Source organism: Amia ocellicauda, chromosome 19 (genome assembly GCF_036373705.1).
Source record: "Amia ocellicauda isolate fAmiCal2 chromosome 19, fAmiCal2.hap1, whole genome shotgun sequence".
NCBI classification, from domain to species: Eukaryota; Metazoa; Chordata; class Actinopteri; order Amiiformes; family Amiidae; genus Amia; species Amia ocellicauda.
Window position 1 is genome coordinate 20,519,942 of NC_089868.1, and position 21,106 is coordinate 20,541,047.

Sequence of the window (21,106 nt, forward strand, 5' to 3'; positions counted from 1 at the left end):
GACCGGGTGTCTGTCTGTTGTGTCATGTTTCTAATAGGCTAATACCACTTTTGAAGAATTGGAGAGACTGAGAAATATGGGAAGAGCTTGGGAGGAAGTGAGCCCTCAGCTGTGGCAGCTTTTTCAAAATAGTGTGCAAATGAACATGATCCGAGTAAGATTTTCCTTAAAAAAAACCCATTCTATAGTACAATCTCTAGAGCTAATTCACAGTTTATCTTGTTATTTTGTTACTCCTGAGGTACAATACTTTTTATATTATAAGGAGAAGTTATGTATACTTTTACTTGTAACGTTAGAACAAGATTTAAGCTTTGCTAGTCTTCCCCCGTGCTTTTCAAATCATAGAAAATATCATCACATTAATTATGTGTCTTGTTTCATAGCATATTATATTACTTTACACTGTATAATTGTATGGACTACATAATATATTACATGTGTATTTCTTATGACTTATTTGTTAATAAACTATATCTACATATACATATGCTACTTTTTACAGTAACATAGTATGTTTTCTAACCTTTTCCAGGACACAATTAAGAACCCCACTGTAGCTGATTTAATCGACAGAAATCTCGAGGATACACATTTCTCGTCCAAAGACATTCTCAACTTCCTCTACAACGGGCCGCCCGAGGATCGCCCCGAGGACATGCCCAACTTTGACTGGAGAGACATCTTTAAGCAGACTGATCAAGTCATCCGCATGTTCAACCAATATGGAGAGGTAAGGGGCTGTGGATAATTCACTCATCAGTCTCGTTCTTAAAAGCAGAGAATGGAAGGAAGATTACATGCATCATCAAGACCTAATTCTTACCCTCAGGTTATATCCATTAGTACGAAAGTAGGCACAATTCACAAAACCGTAATAGCCATCATTATTTTCTTCTTCATTATCTGCATACAAAATACAACTAAAATATCCCTTTTTAAAATTCTACTTCAAGCTGTTATCAAAGCAGACTCTTGACTATTTTGAGGCTTCAGATCATGAAAAAAAGTGTTAAAATATAAAATAAAAACGTTGCATTCAAAACACTGCAGAAACTCTGTGCTGTGAGAGCATTTTGACTTTGATATCAATGCCAGGATCTCTGCCAAGCTGGAGCTCCCTGGGTCTGTAGGAACCAGGCCCCAGAATAGCCACACTGTCAGTACGAGAAGGAAAAGGAACACAAAACAACAGTGAACGCTGCTGACAGCTCAAACTGTGGTAATGGTTTAACTTTACATACAAATGGATAATATGTCTAAAATGGTAGAAATGTTCACAGGATTGTAACCCCTTTTGTAAACCGTTGATTTAGTGGCGGAGCGGAGGGGGGGCAAGAAAACTAACAACCTCTTTCAGACGGTTCAGAGCTCTACAAGTTAGAAGGGCAAATCATTGGCCTGATTATTTAATTCATTACCCTTAAAGTTTTGGAGTTGGAGGCCTGTCGAAAACAGCACAGGAATGAACTGTATCAACAGATGGGTCTCTGCCTTTATTGTCTGTCGTCTGTGGTGGGGCTGACAGCCCTGCACACGGCAAATAAACACAAACGATTGAACCCAATTAGGTATAGCTGTCAGTCTTCGGCAATGCGGTGTCTCAGCTTCAATTAGCGTGGCCGAGTTTCTGTCTGCCTGGATTGTGTCTGAGAGGGCCTCCTCTGAACTGAATAACATTGCACATGAGGTTTAAAAAATACTTTCACCCTCACTGTGAAATACTGCAGATAATCAGGGAATTTTCTCAGGCCACATGTATAATAAAAAATAGTCCTATATTTTGTGGTTTTAATGCTAATTTCCTGATAATACAGTAATAATGCACATTTATTGATTAGATATGCTTGCCATGTAAAATGAGTGCAGTAAAAAAAAAGTAGGATCATTAATAATATAAAAATGTTTATTATTCTGACAACAATGAGGTTGAAACCGTCCGTATTTGTTTCCTCGCAGTGTCTCAACCTCAATAAGTTTGTCGGCCTCGCTGATGAGGACCAGCTGACACACCAAGCTCTCTATCTCCTCGGAGAAAACAAATTCTGGGCAGGGCTCGTCTTCCTAGACACGTACCCCTGGACCGAGAAGTTGCCAACGCACGTGAAGTTCAAGATCCGGATGGATATCGATGCCGTCGAGCGCACGAATAAAATCAAAGACAGGTAGACCTTCTGAGTGCTTTTCAATCAGAATACTTTTACTACCAAAATAAGCCTTATTCGGACAAAAGCAATTCCTTCTCCAACCCTACAATTACTGTTGCTAATAGTCAAACAGACTGAGAGAGACAATTGACAAAGGAACTGTGACTAGAACACAAATACCGATGGCTCCCTGTGACTTCTTAAATTATCAGGTACTGTTGCTAGAAAAGGAAAGGGGAGGACAGCCCTAGTAATTATCTGATAATTAACAAACCAAACAGGTGTACGGACTCTTTTTCCCATGACAAATAAAGGGAACAAGTCCTATTGTTTACAGAGAGCTCTTTCATTTCCTTCTTCTTAACACTTTGGAGCAATACGTTCAACACAGTGGATGGTTCTCGTATTTATTTTAGAGTCTCTTGATCCGCTGAATCCCATTGTAAATGATAGAAACAGGTTATAATGGTTGCCTGTGATTTTAAAAACAGCAATAAATACAGAAAGACATTCTTAGGGCTTTTTGGATCTCCATGTCAAGTCATTAATATAAAACAACACCACAATCTAATATAAGTGGCGATTGTGATTTTAACAGTAATAAATGTTAATTCTTACATATTATAGTAACTTATGTCCTGTATAACATTTCCTTACAACTACAAAAAAGACACAGGACTATGCCTGACGCCGTTAGAAAACACAATGCGGTATTAATACGAGGAGGAACAATGATACGGGGTCTCTCTGCGAGTCGGGGAACTCTTCACTTTGACGTCTTTCCAGGGAGGCCGGGGGACAGGTGGGCCCGGATCCAGGCTTCCTCCCTCTCCATCTGCCTGCGGTGCCGAGTGTTAGCACACAGGGGATCCCCCCGTGCTGCGGCCAAGCGATAACGTCTCGGCCATTGTCTCTAATCCTATGGCTACTTCCTTTCCAGATACTGGGATCCTGGCCCGAGAGCAGACCCCGTGGAGGACCTACGCTACATCTGGGGAGGCTTTGCATATCTGCAGGACATGATTGAGCACGGCATTATCAGAAGCCAGATCAACAGAGACGTGCCACTGGGGGTCTACATCCAGCAGGTCCCCTATCCCTGCTATGTCGATGACCTGTGAGTAAAAGGTTGACCCCAGGAAAGAGAGAGATTCTTTATTTATATGTTTTACTGAAACTTGAATTCCGTTCCACTCTATTTTGACTCCCTCCCCTCCCCCGGCTCTGCACCAGCTTCATGTTGACCCTGAACCGCTGCTTCCCCATCTTCATGGTGCTTGCCTGGATCTACTCGGTGTCCATGATTGTGAAGAGTATTGTGCTGGAGAAGGAGCTGAGACTCAAGGACACCCTGAAAGCCATGGGTGTCACCAACGGTGTGATCTGGTACACTTGGTTCATTGATAGCTTCCTCATGATGGCCACCAGCACGGGCCTCCTCACCATCATCATCATGGTAAGAGCAGCACTCGGAGGCCCGATCCGCTGCTTCTTTTACATGGCTGTTTCTTTTTTTGGAAAGTACTGCACAGAAGTCACCACAATGATAAATATATAACACATTCACTTCTGTTTTTTCTCGTCTCTCGGGCAGCCAAACGGATGTGGCATCATTCACTTTCCATAGGAAATAGGATCCTAAAGTTTAACTTTTCTGGTTCCCCGCCACAATGCATGTGGTAGTTTTGACCTCTACTGGAAGTTAGTAACAATCACATTCGTGTTAAAGAGCTCTATGGCATTAAAAGGAAAAATAAAATAAAACAAACACCATGTTGTCCAAGTAGTGACTCATTACTGGTTCTCAATATTACCACTTGCTTTAGAATATATCCAATTGGCATGATATTTAATACAACAATGCCTTTCTCTTTCTTATTGGCACTGACACACTTCTCCTTTTTTTCTTTTAGACAGGCAAAGTGCTGAACTATAGCAACCCCACCATCCTCTTCCTCTTCTTGTTGACTTTCACTGTGGCCACCATCATGCAGTGCTTCCTCATGAGTGTGTTCTTCAACAAGGCCAATCTGGCGGCCGCTTGCAGTGGCATCATCTACTTCACCCTCTACTTGCCTCACATCCTGTGCTTTGCCTGGCAGGACCGCATTACCAAGAACATGAAGTTACTAGTGGTGCGCCCTGCTTCATCCTTCATCCATCTATCTATATACACGTGTGTGTGTATGTATAATGAAGGGATTAAAACTGTTTATTATCGTTGTTTCAGAGCTTATTGTCTCCAGTTGCCTTTGGCTTTGGCACAGAGTACTTGTCCCGCTATGAGGAGCAGGGCCTGGGCCTGCAGTGGGATAATATCCGCACCAGTCCTCTAGAGGGCGACGAGTTCAGTTTCCTCAGCTCTCTCCGGATGTTGGTGTTCGATGCTTTTCTCTATGGTGTTCTGGCGTGGTACCTAGATAATGTGTTTCCAGGTGGGAATTCTATTGCCATTTTCCTTATGCAAGTCTATACAAAATGTTACTGTATATACCATTGCAAAACAGTGTGAATGAGTAAAGAAGTATGGCTTAAAGTTGCACCTGAGGCTAGTTAATATCATTCACTTGTGCATATAATAGTAAATAATAAATAGATATTTTTACACTAAGAAACCAGAAACACCTTGCATAAGAAAGCACATTAAATGTGTCTTTCTAATGTCTCCATTCAGGGCAGTATGGCATAGGCCGGCCTTGGTACTTCCCTGTCCAGCATTCGTACTGGTCAGGGCCCGAACCCAATCAAACAGAGAAGCCCACTCCAGCGCCAGGTTAGTCGATATCTGTAAAAAGGAAGCTTTTCAAACATTGTATCATCCATCTTAAGACATTGTCTTCCCTGTTCTCACCTCACCTTCTCCCCAAAGATTCAGAGAAACCAGTGACAGAGAATCCAGAACAGGAGAAGACTGACAGACTTGCAGAGAAGTCGGTGGTGGAAAACAAAGCGGAGAGCGGAGATGCAAGGGATACCGAGAAGAAGCCCTGCAAACACAAAGAGAGGCGCGAGAAGATTTTAATGAAGAAAGAAGAGAAGTTAAACACAGCACAAGCAGAAGAACAGGAACATAAAGAGAACGGGTATCAAAAGGAGACAGACACAGAGATCCCGTCAGGTAAATAAAATAAGATGTATGCATTCATGTTCCATTTTCAGTAGACACCATTGAAAAGATTTATCTGTAACATATATTCTATATAAATGCTAATATTTAACTGGATATATAACATTGTTTGCTACAATTTGCTTCTAACCAGAGGAAGAAGACACATGATATTACTGCTATGCAAATGAAATCCATTGTCCCAGCAGGACTGATGTTATGAACTGTGTTGTTGCAGTAAACCCTTTCTTTGAGCCGGAGCCCACAGGGCTGGTGGTGGGGGTGTCGGTTCAGGACCTAGTCAAGATCTACAATGGCTGTGTTCAACCTGCCGTGGATGGGCTAAACATCAACTTCTATGAAGGACAGATCACCTCTTTTCTGGGGCATAATGGAGCTGGAAAGACAACAACCCTGTTAGTTCCTTCTTGAGATATTTGATATATACTGGAAATAAACTATTCTGTATGTATTTACATATTATGATGTTCTCAACAATACTTTGTGATGATACCAAAAACATTTTTGTATTGTTTTCCCTCAGGTCAGTCCTTACTGGTTTGTATCCCCCAACCTCAGGGACGGCCTACATCAACGGGCAGGACATCCGCACTGACATGGACACCATTCGGCAGTCCCTGGGCATGTGCCCACAGTACAACATCCTGTTCCATCAGTAGGTTCAGCTTATGGACAGAGAGGCAGTGTTGCTCATTTTTGAGTTATGCATCTTCTGTAACTGAGATTTTTAATACACCAAATTGTCCTGGCACATTCTTTTTTATTTCACAAATATCAGCGGCATTTAAGCTGCCATTGATAAAAAATGTAGTGTGTAAGATTATAGTTTTATTAAAAGTTGAAAACAAATGATGTATGATTTGATGAAATAATGCAAGTGGAAGAGAAACTACCTTACTCAACTAATTTGGACTGAAGACCAAGCATGTCTTTAAAAGTGTCATCTCTCTGCTCCCCAGCTTGACTGTGGCAGAACACATTTTATTTTACTCCCAGCTGAAAGGAAAGTCGAAGGCAGAAGCACGACTGGAGGCTGAAGACATGCTGGAAGACATTGGACTCCCTCATAAGAGGAACGAGGAGGCGCAGAACCTGTCAGGTACTCTTCCTGACACCATCGATTTGAAAATGTGAATATTAGGATTACAGTTTAGTCTGGGCATGTGTTCTTCACTCAGCTGTTATTTCATGTGCAGGTGGCATGCAGAGGAAGCTGTCTGTTGCCATGGCTTTTGTGGGGGGTGCCAAGGTGGTCATTCTGGATGAGCCCACGTCTGGGGTGGACCCCTATTCAAGACGGTCGATCTGGGACCTCCTGCTGAAGTATCGGTCAGGTAACAGGTTCCATGTCTCCTGCTGTGACACAACCCCCAAGCTCAGTTCCCAAAATCATTGAGCACTCCATATATTTTGATGAATGGAAACACCTAACCTGATGTAAGATAGAGAAAGCCAGATGAAACCCTAATCAGTGACCACTCATATATGCATTATCTCCAGTTCTCTCAAGGGCAGCAGAACAAAGTCTTCTTGAGCCAATTTGAACTTTCAAACCTTTGTGAATAACCTTGTTTTGTCGGGTTTGGTGTTGTCCCTCCAGGCAGGACCATCATCCTCTCCACTCACCACATGGATGAGGCCGACCTTCTGGGGGACCGGGTGGCCATTATCTCCAAGGGCCGGCTCAACTGCTGTGGTTCCCCTCTGTACCTGAAGAACTGCTTTGGTCTGGGCTTTTACCTCACGCTGGTTCGCCGAATGCGGAGTGTCAAACCAGAAAAAAACAGAGAAGAGGTGACTGATACAAACCTTCTCCCAAACTGATCAGCTGGGTTTCTTTATTTGTCCAAATTCTTCACGGTCTTATGGTCATAATACACATGGAGATGCACCTATAAGTATTTACTTAGAGAGGAGTTGTGGTTTAACCCATAAATCCAGTAGCATTATTCCAACAGTCTTTTTTTTTTTTTTAAGGCACACATTCCATGTCTTTTGAATTGTTTTTGGTTTTTGGAAATTTTTTAACTATATTTTTCCAATTCAGAATGAATGTGACTGCAAAACAGATTGCTCCTGTTCCTGCTCAACCTGTACCCGATTTAAAGAAGAGTTTTACAAAGAGGTGACAAACCAGAACAAGGTTATGGAGCAAGAGATGGATGGTAAGAAGATGAGAAAATGAAAACAAATCACAAATGTTGAAAGACCGTTTTCTATATATTATATATTTATATAAAGCTTCTTTGCTATACATTAAGGTAATGCTACCAGAGCCCCAAATGTACTATATACACTCACCTAAAGGATTATTAGGAACACCTGTTCAATTTCTCATTAATGCAATTATCTAACCAACCAATCACATGGCAGTTGCTTCAATGCATTTAGGGGTGTGGTCCTGGTCAAGACAATCTCCTGAACTCCAAACTGAATGTCTGAATGGGAAAGAAAGGTGATTTAAGCAATTTTGAGCGTGGCATGGTTGTTGGTGCCAGACGGGCCGGTCTGAGTATTTCACAATCTGCTCAGTTACTGGGATTTTCACGCACAACCATTTCTAGGGGTTACAAAGAATGGTGTGAAAAGGGAAAAACATCCAGTATGCGGCAGTCCTGTGGGCGAAAATGCCTTGTTGATGCTAGAGGTCAGAGGAGAATGGGCCGACTGATTCAAGCTGATAGAAGAGCAACTTTGACTGAAATAACCACTCGTTACAACCGAGGTATGCAGCAAAGCATTTGTGAAGCCACAACATGTACAACCTTGAGGCGGATGGGCTACAACAGCAGAACACCCCACCGGGTACCACTCATCTCCACTACAAATAGGAAAAAGAGGCTACAATTTGCACAAGCTCACTAAAATTGGACAGTTGAAGACTGGAAAAATGTTGCCTGGTCTGATGAGTCTCGATTTATGTTGAGACATTCAGATGGTAGAGTCAGAATTTGGCGTAAACAGAATGAGAACATGGATCCATCATGCCTTGTTACCACTGTGCAGGCTGGTGGTGGTGGTGTAATGGTGTGGGGGATGTTTTCTTGGCACACTTTAGGCCCCTTAGTGCCAATTGGGCATCGTTTAAATGCCACGGCCTACCTGAGCATTGTTTCTGACCATGTCCATCCCTTTATGACCACCATGTACCCATCCTCTGATGGCTACTTCCAGCAGGATAATGCACCATGTCACAAAGGTCGAATCATTTCAAATTGGTTTCTTGAACATGACAATGAGTTCACTGTACTAAACTGGCCCCCACAGTCACCAGATCTCAACCCAATAGAGCATCTTTGGGATGTGGTGGAACGGGAGCTTCGTGCCCTGGATGTGCATCCCACAAATCTCCATCAACTGCAAGATGCTATCCTATCAATATGGGCCAACATTTCTAAAGAATGCTTTCAGCACCTTGTTGAATCAATGCCACGTAGAATTAAGGCAGTTCTGAAGGCGAAAGGGGGTCAAACACAGTATTAGTATGGTGTTCCTAATAATCCTTTAGGTGAGTGTATATATATATATATATATATATATATAGTGTGTGTGTGTGTGTGTGTGTGTGTGTGTCCTCAGGGAGTCTAATTTAACAATATATATCACATTAAGCCAGCCATAAATATCTGTTCATCTTCATCTAATATGAATTGTGCAATTTTAAAATTTAAATATTCAGATCTTTCTGTGAATATGCAAACAAGGATAATGACTTTGAACAAGGTGATCTGTGCAGCTCTTTCCAATGGGAGACTGGATGTAGAATTGAGGAGACTGTAGTAGCTGTTCTGATGTAAATCGGTCCACCTCCTCTGTTGCAGGTGATGTGGAAAGTATCACCACCTTGATCCACCACCACGTTCCCGAGGCAAAGCTGATCGAGATGATCGGTCAGGAGATGACGTATCTGCTGCCCAACAAGGACTTTAAGCACCGGGCCTACGCCAGCCTGTTCAGGGAGCTGGAGGAGACACTGGGAGACATGGGCCTCAGCAGCTTTGGGATTTCAGACACCTCTCTGGAGGAGGTAGGGTTGCTGTTGAGCTCTTCAGACTCCAGACCTTCTTGTGCAAAACACAAAGCTGACTCACCCAACTGATACTGAGTCATATTTATAATTCCAAGCTTTACGATACAGAGACCATCTTCACATCTTCATGTCGTGACCTGGCAGAGAAATACAGCTTTAAGTGGAGAATTTGCTGGATTTGAAGGATGTTCACTGTAATGTGTGGTTAAATGTAGCGATGTTGTGTATGTACAGTACAATCTAGATTTCTAAAACATACATGTATCACCCAGGATATTTTTTTCTGCTAAATAATAATAGTACTACTAATATTATAGGCTAATGTATTGCATACCTTGTCTTGTTCAGATATTTCTCAAGGTTACTGCTGATGGAGGAAGTCCAGCTGCCATGGCAAACCCAGGTAACTGCCAGGGCTAGAACCTGTGCACTTCATTCACTTATAAAAACAAATACAATATAATGAAGATCAAGAGACTTCTGAAGTGGATCCCACAATATCAGATAACAAATTAAAAACGAATCAGCTAACAATACAACATATGTAGCCATAAATGGGCTGTCCTTACTGGCACATGACATCAATTTTTCTTTTAGCCTATCATAATAAGATTTGAGTTGAAAAGTACTTGGTTACTGTTACACATTACACGAATATCTTATAATATGTGTAATAAACTCATTGTTTTGTGTAATTTGAAACCATGCATCCTTGTTTAGAATAGCTCTCTACCACTTTTTCCTTCTGTGTAGCTTGTTGTTTCCGTGGTTGATTTGTCTTGTATGTGTTCTTGGTTAAACCAAAATCCAGAGCAGTGGATGTTACAGCAGCGGAAATCTCGCCCAAGTCTTACAGGGGAGAACAAGGTCACAATTAATGTTGAAGTTCCCGCAGGTGAAGCAATAAAGATAATGCTGCTATAATTAGAGCTATAGCAGGGTTTCCTTCAGGGTCTGTGCTCTAGGCCTGGGTTCGAAAGCAGCTTCACAAGGGATGCCTTTGAGGTCAGATTCACTTATTGTGTCTAGAAAATCCACATATTTACAATTTAATTGTATAGCAAGCAATTCCATTACTTTCAATTGTGTAAATTGAGTTAATTTACATTTACACTTTCACTCTGCACCTTCTGTGTGCAATCCAGCTCTTGTAAACTTGTAAATCCAGCTTTAAAGATGAGCTTACAGCTTATTTTGCTGCAAATCTGTTTCCATCCCCTGCATATTCTGACTTCAGAGATGTCACATGAAGGTCTTCTAAAAGCAGTCCTTAGTCATGATGTTTCTTTCATCTTTAAGCTCGTAGATCTATCGTAGTGCTGCATTCATAGTAAAGCAACAATGCTTTTTAATGATTTGCACAGACTAACAGGGCTTTGCAGTTTCATTGGTTTATGCTCATCACTGCTTAAAGAAATATAATGGAATACTTTGGCTGTTTGTACTCAATATTATAAAAAGCCTCTTTGTTTTAAATGGCTCTGTAGGGGCCAATGGGCAGAATGCGGCTCCTAATGGCCACAGGGGCCCGGGTGACTCCGAGTTTGATGGGAATGAGGGGAAAGGGTCCCGGCAGATCAAAGGAGTCAGCTTGGTGTTGAAGCAGTTCTTCGCTCTGATGGTCAAGAGGTTCCATCACGCCACCCGAAGCCATAAAGATTTCTTAGCCCAGGTATCGCTATTATAGCATGGCTTTTAAATATGTATTTTCTGCTAAATTCAATACTGGTAAAATAATGTGAAAATGAATAAGTTGCCTCTGAATTATTTTCTGATTTCAATCTGCATCACTTTTGTGTCTTTTCAGATTGTCTTGCCTGCCAATTTTGTCCTCTTAGCTCTGATTTTCACCGTGATTGTTCCCCCTTTCGGTGAATACCCCAGCCTCATTCTGCATCCTTGGATGTATGGCCAGCAGTTTACATTCTTCAGGTATAAATCAACGAAGATTTTTGCAACCAGATACTTAAACACTTCTTGTGCAGTGCAAGGGAGTGTGTTTCAGACAGTAAATGTCATTTCTAAAGAACAATGCCATTTTGTAATATGCTACTTTACAATTCAAGCCTTTTTTATTAGCATAAAACAGGTTTAATTTTGAGTGGTAACACCTCAGATCATTTCTATAATCCCTGGTGTAATTCCTGCAGGCATGTGAATCACTCCTGGTTCTTACAATAGGCGTTTCTATCAAAAGAGTACAGATACTTATTTGAAACACTAAAGAAAACCTAAAGAATTGGATGGCTATGCATTGGAGTCACTGGGTGGGCGGAATGGATACAGAATTGTTGGGGTTACTATTGGGATTATTATTTATGTATTATTTATCATTATTTTGGTTGGGCTTTTGAGTTAGGTTCTAGTTCTGGAAATTGTTAAACGTGGGGGAGTGTCTATAGACTGGAGTTGGAGCACAGGTGTTTGCAGCAGGGCCAGTATTACAATGTACTACTGCTAGTCTCTATGCAAAATTGTTTTCATTTTCTGTTGCCCATCTTTAACCCTCTTACAGTAATGAGTTGCATTTGAATAAACAAATGAAGCACTTTGAAGATGTGCTGTTAAATAAACCTGGGTTTGGCACACGCTGCATGCAGGATGAACCGCTAATGTAAGTAGCGTGTTTTCATGTCAATTAACCAAGTTATTTTGCCAGTTAATAAGCCTGTATCAGTCAAAAGAACATTATTACCATGATCAATACTGTTTTATTTAAGCTAGTCCTGCTAAAACAAGAATACACTATTCATTACAGAAGATTTGGATTCTGTAAAATGTATTTTTCTGTAAATGACTCTTCACAGGAAGTACCCCTGTAGTAATGTCACCACAGACTGGGAGATGCCATCTGTCTCTCCAGATGTTGCCAACATCCTTCTGAATCCAGAATGGTCCCCATTGAACCCTTCACCCAGTTGCAAATGCAGCACTAGGAGGAAGTTGACAATGCTGCCAGTCTGCCCTGAAGGAGCGGGGGGGCATCCTCCGAAACAGGCAGGTTAAAACTGAACCTTACTACTAACTTACTAAACTAAATTAAACACCTGGGATAAGATCAGCATACAGCATAACAGTCCTTTACTGAGATCATAAATATTGAAATTGTTTGTTTTCATATACTCATATACTCCATAAAATGTATTGTTAATTACAGAGGATCCAGCCAACGACTGATATTTTATTGGACCTCACTGGCAGAAACATATCTGATTACCTCGTCAAGACATACCCCACCCTCATCAAAACCAGGTACTTCAATATGTCAAATCATACCTGTGGAAATAATGATTGTAACTTTTTGTTACTGTTTTGGTTGTTTATGTGGAAAGAAAAGATACATATACAATCCAAAATGTTTGTTTTGCAACTTCTGCATAAAAAAAAAATATATATTTTCTATTTTATTTTTCAGCTTAAAGAGCAAGTACTGGGTAAATGAACAAAGGTATTTTCCCTCTTACTTTATTCGTTTAAATATATATTGTATATTGTAGATGTTTTGAATGATTGTTAAACATGTAACAGAATTACTGAACAAAGCAGTTTTAACACAGTCCAAGTCCACCATCTAGTGGGCATTTGGTTAACTTTGATTGGTGGAAAAAAAAAAGGATTTAGCTTTGGTAGGGATGTGGATGCCCTGTAAAATGTTTTGTGTGTAAAATTAGCTTTATTATCCATGTGTGGGCCTGGCAGAAGGAACTGGCTGAGAGTTGTGTGTTCTTCACAGGTATGGAGGGATTACCTTTGGGGGGCAGCTTCCAGTCCTTGATGTGAGCCCCAAAACAATAGTGGATGTACTTACCCAGATGGGACGCATGCTCAATGTCACAGGGGTAGGTTATACATATCGTCTCAACTTTTAACATTTTCCCTAGATGGAGCAACTGAATATAATAAGCATATACATGAACTTGGATTTTTTGTATACATGATTTTATATAATATTGTTTTCCAAAGTAATATACATGTTGTATGAATTCACTTTAATCCATTAATCTTTCTTTTTTTTAAGGGTAACTATTCCAAAGCAGTTTTAAGGGAAATAGGACCCTTCCTTAAATACATGGAGAGTGAATATAATGTTAAGGTAAGTTCTCTTACTATTTGGCAAACATTTACATAAGATTTGTCCACACTGAAAATGTTTGGGTGATTGTAGTTTTCTTTATCAGGTTTTACTTGAATTGCGATCCCAAACACGCATCTTGATTTCCACTCAGCTGAGAGCTGCAAGGCACAGACATTTTCCTTTGTGTCTTCCAGGTGTGGTACAACAATAAGGGCTGGCACGCCATGGTTTCTTTCTTGAACGTCGCCAACAATGCGATCCTCAGGGCCTACCTGCCACGGGATGAAAATCCGGCAGAATATGGGATCACCACCATCAACCACCCTCTCAATCTCACCAAAGAGCAGCTCTCCGAAGTCACAGTGTGAGTATCTCCACAGAGAAGAGTGAAGAAGTACATCTACACCTAAACGTAAATTGTTGTGGAACAGAAATGCTCTCTCTTCAGTCATACCAGGTCCTCTTTCAAATCCCCCTGCTACAATTTAAGGTTGTCCCTGAAGATGCTATCCTTGCTGTCATTATTTCATTCAGACTAGCGACGTCTGTGGATGCAGTGGTGGCCATATGTGTGATCTTCGCCATGTCTTTCATCCCGGCGAGCTTTGTGCTCTATCTGATTCAGGAGAGGGTGAACAAAGCCAAGCACCTGCAGTTTGTCAGTGGTGTCAGTCCACTCATATACTGGATAGCCAACTTCTTTTGGGATATGGTGGGTATCCATTAAAACTGTTATAACATCTGTATGCCTATATATATATATTAAAAACTTTATTTACTGTTTCTCTCGGTTTATGTTACAGATGAATTATTCATTGAGCACTGCTATGGTTGTTGGGATATTTATCGGCTTTGATAAAAAGGCTTACACCTCACCAACCAATCTCCCTGCCCTTGTTGCATTGCTTTTACTATATGGGTAAGTTATATAAATTAGTTTTTTTGTTGATTACTCATAAAAAAAAAAAAAAAAAAAAAAAAAAAATGAAGCCTGACGCCTGATCATGCCAGATATCAGACAATGAATACAGTTTGTACTTGGATGGCGTTTGTTTCGGAGTAGTATACGGCAATCTTCCCACTGGATTAGAAATGGAAGCCCATCCCTGGCTATGGTGACAGGAGAGTGGTGCAGAAATGCTCTTTCTCAGATGAGGCATTGCACACTAGGTCCTGTTCACACTATGGACATTAGACATCCCATAGCACTGGGGCTGTCAACCTCGGGATCTTGGCCAATTCCGAAAGCAGGTTGGATTAGGGTTCGGATTAGGGTTCTTCCCCAACTCCGCCCCTTGGTGTCCCTCGAAGAAAGAGGGGAATGAGGGGAATGAGACCTGTTTAAGTCAAACTGAAGTGAATTTGCTGGATGAGTATTATTTGACGAGACTGCGTTCTCACACTGTGCTGTGTTTTGCAGGTGGTCGGTCACTCCCTTGATGTACCCTGCCTCCTACCTGTTCAGTGTGCCCAGCACGGCCTATGTCTCTCTGTCCTGCATCAACCTGTTCATTGGGATTAACAGCAGTGCCGTTACTTTTATCCTTGAGCTCTTTGAAAACAACCGGGTAAGCAGAGAGAGGAACGATCTAACCAATAGCAGCACTAGGGCTTAGAGCCTGATTTGGAAACATTTGCCTTCTGTCATTGTTGAGCACAAACTCATAATAAACCTAGTCTTTATGGAAATTGTCTTGTATAACTACTCATGTATTATTTTTAGTTGTAATAATAGTAGGTTATTTGTTATAAAAGAAGAACAAGCAGACAAATGCAAATGTGTTGAACACTGATCCGCTCAATATCACAGATACATAATTTACATTTATATTTGTGTACCTAGTTGATCGTGTATAGCTTTGGGAGGATGTATTTTAGTGCTCTTTGTTTAGATTTTTCTTTAATGAAGATGAACAGAAGATACAAGTTTGTTGCTGTCTTTCTGAACGCTTTGTTTGCTGTTCCAGACTCTGCTGAAGTTTAACGAGTTGTTGAAAAGAGGGCTGCTGATATTTCCACATTTCTGTCTGGGACGAGGTCTTATTGATTTAGCGCTGAACCAGGCTGTGACCGATGTGTATGCCAGGTTTGGTAAGTGGCAGGTTCCAGAATTAGACGCGGTAGTGTAAAATAATCATGATTCATTAGGAGAGGAATGTTGACAGCTACCCAAGGTATGCTTTTGGGAGGGCCTGTTTTTAAATACATCTCCTCCCCTGCCCAATTCCCCTACCCCCTACCCTCCTTTTAGTTAAACAGCTGTGGATGTGCTCTTCTGTAGCTTTTAAAACTCACAGTAGCAGAGGTAGAGACATGGGGACTGAGTTTGGTTAAGTCTGTAGATTTATTTGATCTATTCTATTCTGTCAGTAACATCCAGGTATCCATAAAGTATAACACATTTGGCTTTTGTTCACTCTGTTCATTTCAATCCTGCAGTGTAGTTGAAAATCTGACTTTTCTTCATATATTAACATTGCTTTTAACATACATGGTTTTCAAATGTCATGTTTTGTTATGTCTGTTTTACATTTATCCATGGTTCCTAAGGCCGAGTAATTTTGTAGTCAGCATACATTCTTTACTGACGCTGTACTTTACTTTTCCACCGTACTACTGAAATAAACTTTTGGTAATACTGTTTTCACTTCTACTGTGTTCATCCTGTTTGTTTTTTTAATTAAAGGTGAAGACCATAGCTTGGACCCTTTTAGTTGGGATTTTGTTGGAAAAAACATATTTTTCATGGCAGTTGAAGGCTTTGTCTATTTCACTTTGAATATCTTGATTCAGTATCGCTTTTTCCTAAATCACTGGTAAGTTATTAGTGCTTAAAGTTACTTATGTATCACATATTCAGATATATAACAATTGGAAATGGTAGAATGAGATCAGTCTGTATAATAACGCTTATTCAGATGTGTACATTATTGAACTCATGTGTGTGTATTGAATGTCTAAAATAAATCTTATATTTCTATAACAAACATGTAATTTACCTCAGCTTGATAATATATGGCATACGTCACATCTTCCAACATTTACACTGCTTGATTTATATGCAGGATTTCAGAAAGCAAAAGGCCTGCCATCACAGATGAAGATGAAGATGTTGCAGAGGAGAGAGAGAGGATTTACAAAGGAGGAAGCAAGAATGACATCCTCAAAATTAAAGACCTGTCAAAGGTGAGCAGGAACCAGGCAGATGTTTCCCAACAGGTTTACTTAAAGATCTCCCCTGGAGGACTAAGATCAATTTTTTTCTCCAACTAGACCTATATGGGCAGAAGCAGACCAGCCGTGGACAGAATATGTGTTGGCGTTCCACCAGGGGAGGTATGTTGCTGCCATGTTGTATGTACAATTAATTACGCAAGAAGAGTTATTTTGTAATTAACCTTCTCTGTTGCCCATTAGTGCTTTGGCCTACTGGGTGTAAATGGTGCTGGAAAGACAACCACCTTTAAAATGTTGACTGGAGACACGGATGTCACTTCGGGGGAAGCGTCAGTAACTGATTACAGGTACAGTACTGAAAAACACATCCTACACCAACAAGAACCAACACAATCCAAATAGAGTTACTTAATAATGCATAGGCACTGTAAATCTCATAATTAGTAGATTCATTAGATGGCACAACGTAAGACTATGAGCTAAACCTCAGTGGCCAGTGGTGTTTTTTTTTGTATCTGTTCTTATCCTTCCTCAGCATACTTACCAACATCCTTGACGTGCATCAAAACATGGGCTACTGCCCCCAGTTTGACGCCCTCGATGATCTGCTGACAGGTCGCGAACACCTCCAGCTGTACGCACGCCTCCGTGGCATCCCTGCAGGAGAAATCAACAGAGTGAGTCGGGCCGTGACATCCCACTCGCGTTACCCTGGGCCCGTGACACCCAAGTGAAAAGGCTTCATCCTACTTGCGGTTTCTGGCCACAAAGCTCCAAAGCCGAGAGTTAAATACAGAACTTTATCTTCTCTCTTCGTGTTGTCGCATCTTCTTTTTAATTGGATGGTTAATTGGCAGTAAATCTTCCACAGTCACTGATGCTGTTTGTTGTGTAAGGAATATGAATCGCAATTGTTAATTATTGATCTGTGTAGTATAGAGATGTCTCATTGACTGTGTGTGAACACGAGCAACGATGGGAACTTTCATATAATATATCATTCTTTGACAGTTTATTTTGTCCTTGTTTTTTTCTTTTTTAAGGTGGTCGAGTGGGGAATCCAGAAGCTGGGCTTGTCTGAGTATTCTGAACGCAGCGCAGGGACGTACAGTGGTGGAAACAAACGGAAACTATCCACTGCTATTGCATTAATAGGCTGCCCTTCCCTAGTCCTTCTGGTAGGTGGTGCTCTAATATAACTATGAGCCTGATTTGTGCAGCTTGTGTTTTGAAATTAAAGCTGTTCTATTCTGGCTTTTATGCTAGGAAACAGCCTAGGGTACTAACTGGACGGGTGGGCTGATTCAGTGCTCGGTGTCTTAAGTTTTAAAGTATCTTAGCTCAGCATTAAACTCTACAATATATCAGCCCACATTATAAAACCTCCAATGAATTTGCCCAGTGGCACAACTGTAGACTTTTAAAGAATGAGCCAATGTTTCAATGGTCTGTGGCCACCTATTTATCTCTGAAGAGCATGGCCCCCTCCAGGGAAAATCTGGGACAGAATCCATTACAATGTGACACTTGAGTCTTTCAAACCCTCCCTTTTTCTGTGGTTAATTAAGGATGAACCAACCACTGGAATGGACCCCCACTCTCGCCGCTTCTTGTGGAACTCCATTATGAGCGTCATTCAAGATGGCAGAGCCGTAGTGCTCACATCACACAGGTAACAACGGCGTATGTAAGCATGCTGCTGCTGATTTCATTGTGGTCAATGATTATTTTTATTCTCACAGTCAGTGCAGTCCACTCATTAGGAAAATGAATCCACTTTAAATTTGAGAACACTGTTGGATATTTAAGTTTTAAGAGTGAACTTGGCCTTAAAATGGTAAACACGGATAATTAAAATCAAGATATGACCTATTTGATCACCTTAACGCCCGCCAAAAACAAATTCCATGCTGGCCGGATTATAGTCCCTTTGTAACCACTGCGTTTCTGTTGCCAGCATGGAAGAGTGTGAAGCTCTGTGCACTCGTCTGGCCATCATGGTGAACGGGACTTTCAAGTGTCTCGGCACAATCCAGCATCTGAAATACAAGTACGTCCAATTTCTCTCCAATCTCCTCTCCTGCCGTGAAAAAATGCAGCTTATAGATATTGTTCTCACGGTGTCTCCTGTGAACTCTTCAGGAGGTATTTACTGAATAAAAGATTAATCCCTTGCATTAAAGTAATCTTTTTCTGAAAAGGTTTGTAAGCCTTTTATCTTTTCTCGAAATTCCCCCCGGAGATGGGCTATTTATGGCTTATGTTTATGTCAGCATTTATCTTAACATTCAATGCTTTATAATGATCTGATGCCTAACAGTATGCTTCGCAGTTGCCAATAGTTGGAAGTCATCGCCGATTGCTGTGAACTTTTCTTTTCAGATTAGGAGAGAAGCGTACTGATCTGATTTATGAAGTTAAATTGGAAATATTCTGAATATGATTACGGAAAGAGCTTTTTACATTCCCATCCCTTGGTGTGATATTTAGATTTGGAGACGGCTATGTGGTCACAATGAAAATCAAGGCAGCTAAACCTCAAGTTGCGCCGGATCTGAACCCAGCTGAAGCTTTTGTGGAGGCCAACTTTCCAGGCTGTGTGCAGAGAGAAAAGCACTACAACACACTGCAGTACCAGATCCCATCTTCATCTCTGGCTAGGATCTTCCAGCTGGTTATAACCAACAAGGAGAAACTCAACATTGAGGACTACTCTGTCTCACAGACCACTCTTGATCAGGTAAACTGATACATTTGACAATAGCGCCATCGGTTGATTGTAGTAAATAAAGGTATTACTTAATTTATGTGGAAAAAAATATTGTAGATCCTTTAATACATATTTACTGAATTGCAAGAATTGGGATTGCCCAATACTTTAATCAACAATAACTCAAAAAGGCAAACGTTTGCTCCCCTCTTCTTATCTTCCTTTTTCAGTGAAATCCACAGCAGACCAGATACCAGAGAGGTTAGGAAGTCCTGTGTTTAGATTTGAATGCAGGCCATGCCACAACTGCAGCAAACAGCTGAGCTCTTAAAATATACCGGTGATGCGATTGTCTTCTGAGACAGTCAAGAAAGATTTGCTCAGAGTTACCAGCTGCTAACAAAGCAAAGCAATCCTCTTGTGACTATGTAGACTCTCTGAGAATTTATATCAAAGCTACTGATGGGCCCTTGTGTGGGATGACACCCCCATTTCGACTTCTTCTTTGCATTACACACAAGGCACATCCTATTGTGCTTCTTAAGCCAGCCAGGCAACCAATGTGACCTCACAGCTTGAACAGCAATGCCAAAACTTTAAGAATACTTTTGTTGGGCTGTAAACTTTGTGGTACTGTTTTTCCTTTATTTTTGCGGTTGGTTCCTGTTGAAACAAAAAGTCACCTGTTAAAAGCATAGATGGCTTCACCGATTTGTTCTTTGTTAAACCTCATGGGCTTGTTTTGTACCTTTTCTCCAGGTGTTTGTGAATTTTGCAAAACAACAGTCAGGAGAAGATGAGGATATTATATTACATCCACGGGCTGCTGGGGCCAGACGGGAAATTAGGGTTTCTCCAGTCAACACTACAGCAAAGAAATGCTAAAAATGTGCCAATGGCAAGGGACTACATGCTGTCTGTATTATTTATTTTCTTCCACAGTCAAAAAAAGGATTGATGGCACCCACTGATAACAAAGTATTTTAATTAAAATATCTTGAATTAAAAAAACTGACACAAAGACAAGTAACCTACTGGTTTTGGAGCTAATGGGGAATGCATTAGGATCTAAAATTAAGCTTTTATAGCTATATTTAATGGAAAAATATTGTCAGTTACGAAACAAAAAAAAGTAATGAGTATTTTATTAATTTTAACACCGTCATTACCTTTTTAGGTGTCTATGAAATTGTAATTATATGGAGAAATTTGTAGGACTTTAAATTTGCTTTTAAGAGTTACATTGTGACTTCTATACATGGAAAAATATCACCGCTTCAGGATCCTCATTGATATCTCAAACAAATGCTGAAATGAACTGATCCTTAACTGATGCTTTTCTGGGATTGTGATCCGTTTAATTTGAATTGTAAATTTAATTCCGTCAGTGTTAGTATTTTTCATATAAATGATTTTTACTTTCCTAAGATTCAATATATAAACATTAAATTACTGAAGTGTTACTTTGCCACTTTTCTTTCATTAGACATGTGCAATACATGGTGGGCAAATAGATGTGCAATATTAAAGATTGTGGCACTGGGATTTGTTGAGTTGTGGTATGTGAAGTGAGACAACAAAGAAAAAGGAGAATTCTAGTTAATCAACTTTCTTTGGAAGCCAGCATGCAATAAAGTGTCAGCATACATGTAGAAAGAGGATTTTTATGTGGAGTCACTCATTGATCTTAATATATACAGCTTAAGCAGTAGTAAAGCTTTAACAGTATGGAATGTGCTCTGGAATATTTGATCATAAATAAACACCACTGTATTGTATTTAATCATTTTTGTCAGTATTTTAATGTGAGGCATGAGATTAACAAATACTCCAATTCAAA

At 40.5% G+C, this 21,106-nt stretch overlaps 1 protein-coding gene across 2 annotated transcripts in view; it reads left to right on the forward strand.

The window, feature by feature from the left end:
• Positions 1-21,049, forward strand: part of LOC136714315 (retinal-specific phospholipid-transporting ATPase ABCA4) — a 32,919-nt gene extending 11,870 nt beyond the window's left edge. The window contains exons 11-51 of one of the 2 annotated variants that reach the window (XM_066691732.1): positions 38-154; positions 536-733; positions 1,960-2,165; positions 3,088-3,264; positions 3,381-3,603; positions 4,061-4,282; positions 4,378-4,582; positions 4,822-4,920; positions 5,017-5,265; positions 5,492-5,669; positions 5,798-5,929; positions 6,234-6,373; positions 6,471-6,608; positions 6,875-7,068; positions 7,322-7,439; positions 9,096-9,301; positions 9,653-9,707; positions 10,116-10,199; positions 10,792-10,976; positions 11,112-11,236; positions 11,820-11,918; positions 12,112-12,301; positions 12,462-12,556; positions 12,720-12,752; positions 13,038-13,143; positions 13,323-13,397; positions 13,574-13,743; positions 13,914-14,091; positions 14,183-14,298; positions 14,800-14,947; positions 15,347-15,470; positions 16,066-16,195; positions 16,445-16,565; positions 16,653-16,715; positions 16,797-16,903; positions 17,092-17,233; positions 17,600-17,734; positions 18,125-18,228; positions 18,514-18,606; positions 19,047-19,296; positions 20,026-21,049. In XM_066691732.1, coding sequence (XP_066547829.1) covers positions 38-154; positions 536-733; positions 1,960-2,165; positions 3,088-3,264; positions 3,381-3,603; positions 4,061-4,282; positions 4,378-4,582; positions 4,822-4,920; positions 5,017-5,265; positions 5,492-5,669; positions 5,798-5,929; positions 6,234-6,373; positions 6,471-6,608; positions 6,875-7,068; positions 7,322-7,439; positions 9,096-9,301; positions 9,653-9,707; positions 10,116-10,199; positions 10,792-10,976; positions 11,112-11,236; positions 11,820-11,918; positions 12,112-12,301; positions 12,462-12,556; positions 12,720-12,752; positions 13,038-13,143; positions 13,323-13,397; positions 13,574-13,743; positions 13,914-14,091; positions 14,183-14,298; positions 14,800-14,947; positions 15,347-15,470; positions 16,066-16,195; positions 16,445-16,565; positions 16,653-16,715; positions 16,797-16,903; positions 17,092-17,233; positions 17,600-17,734; positions 18,125-18,228; positions 18,514-18,606; positions 19,047-19,296; positions 20,026-20,151 — 5,856 coding nt within the window. In that variant the 3' untranslated portion in view covers positions 20,152-21,049. The remainder of the gene's footprint in view (positions 1-37; positions 155-535; positions 734-1,959; positions 2,166-3,087; positions 3,265-3,380; positions 3,604-4,060; positions 4,283-4,377; positions 4,583-4,821; positions 4,921-5,016; positions 5,266-5,491; positions 5,670-5,797; positions 5,930-6,233; positions 6,374-6,470; positions 6,609-6,874; positions 7,069-7,321; positions 7,440-9,095; positions 9,302-9,652; positions 9,708-10,115; positions 10,200-10,791; positions 10,977-11,111; positions 11,237-11,819; positions 11,919-12,111; positions 12,302-12,461; positions 12,557-12,719; positions 12,753-13,037; positions 13,144-13,322; positions 13,398-13,573; positions 13,744-13,913; positions 14,092-14,182; positions 14,299-14,799; positions 14,948-15,346; positions 15,471-16,065; positions 16,196-16,444; positions 16,566-16,652; positions 16,716-16,796; positions 16,904-17,091; positions 17,234-17,599; positions 17,735-18,124; positions 18,229-18,513; positions 18,607-19,046; positions 19,297-20,025) is intronic. The other variant, XM_066691733.1, reaches the window with a different exon arrangement.
• The last annotated feature ends 57 nt before the right edge of the window (positions 21,050-21,106 follow it).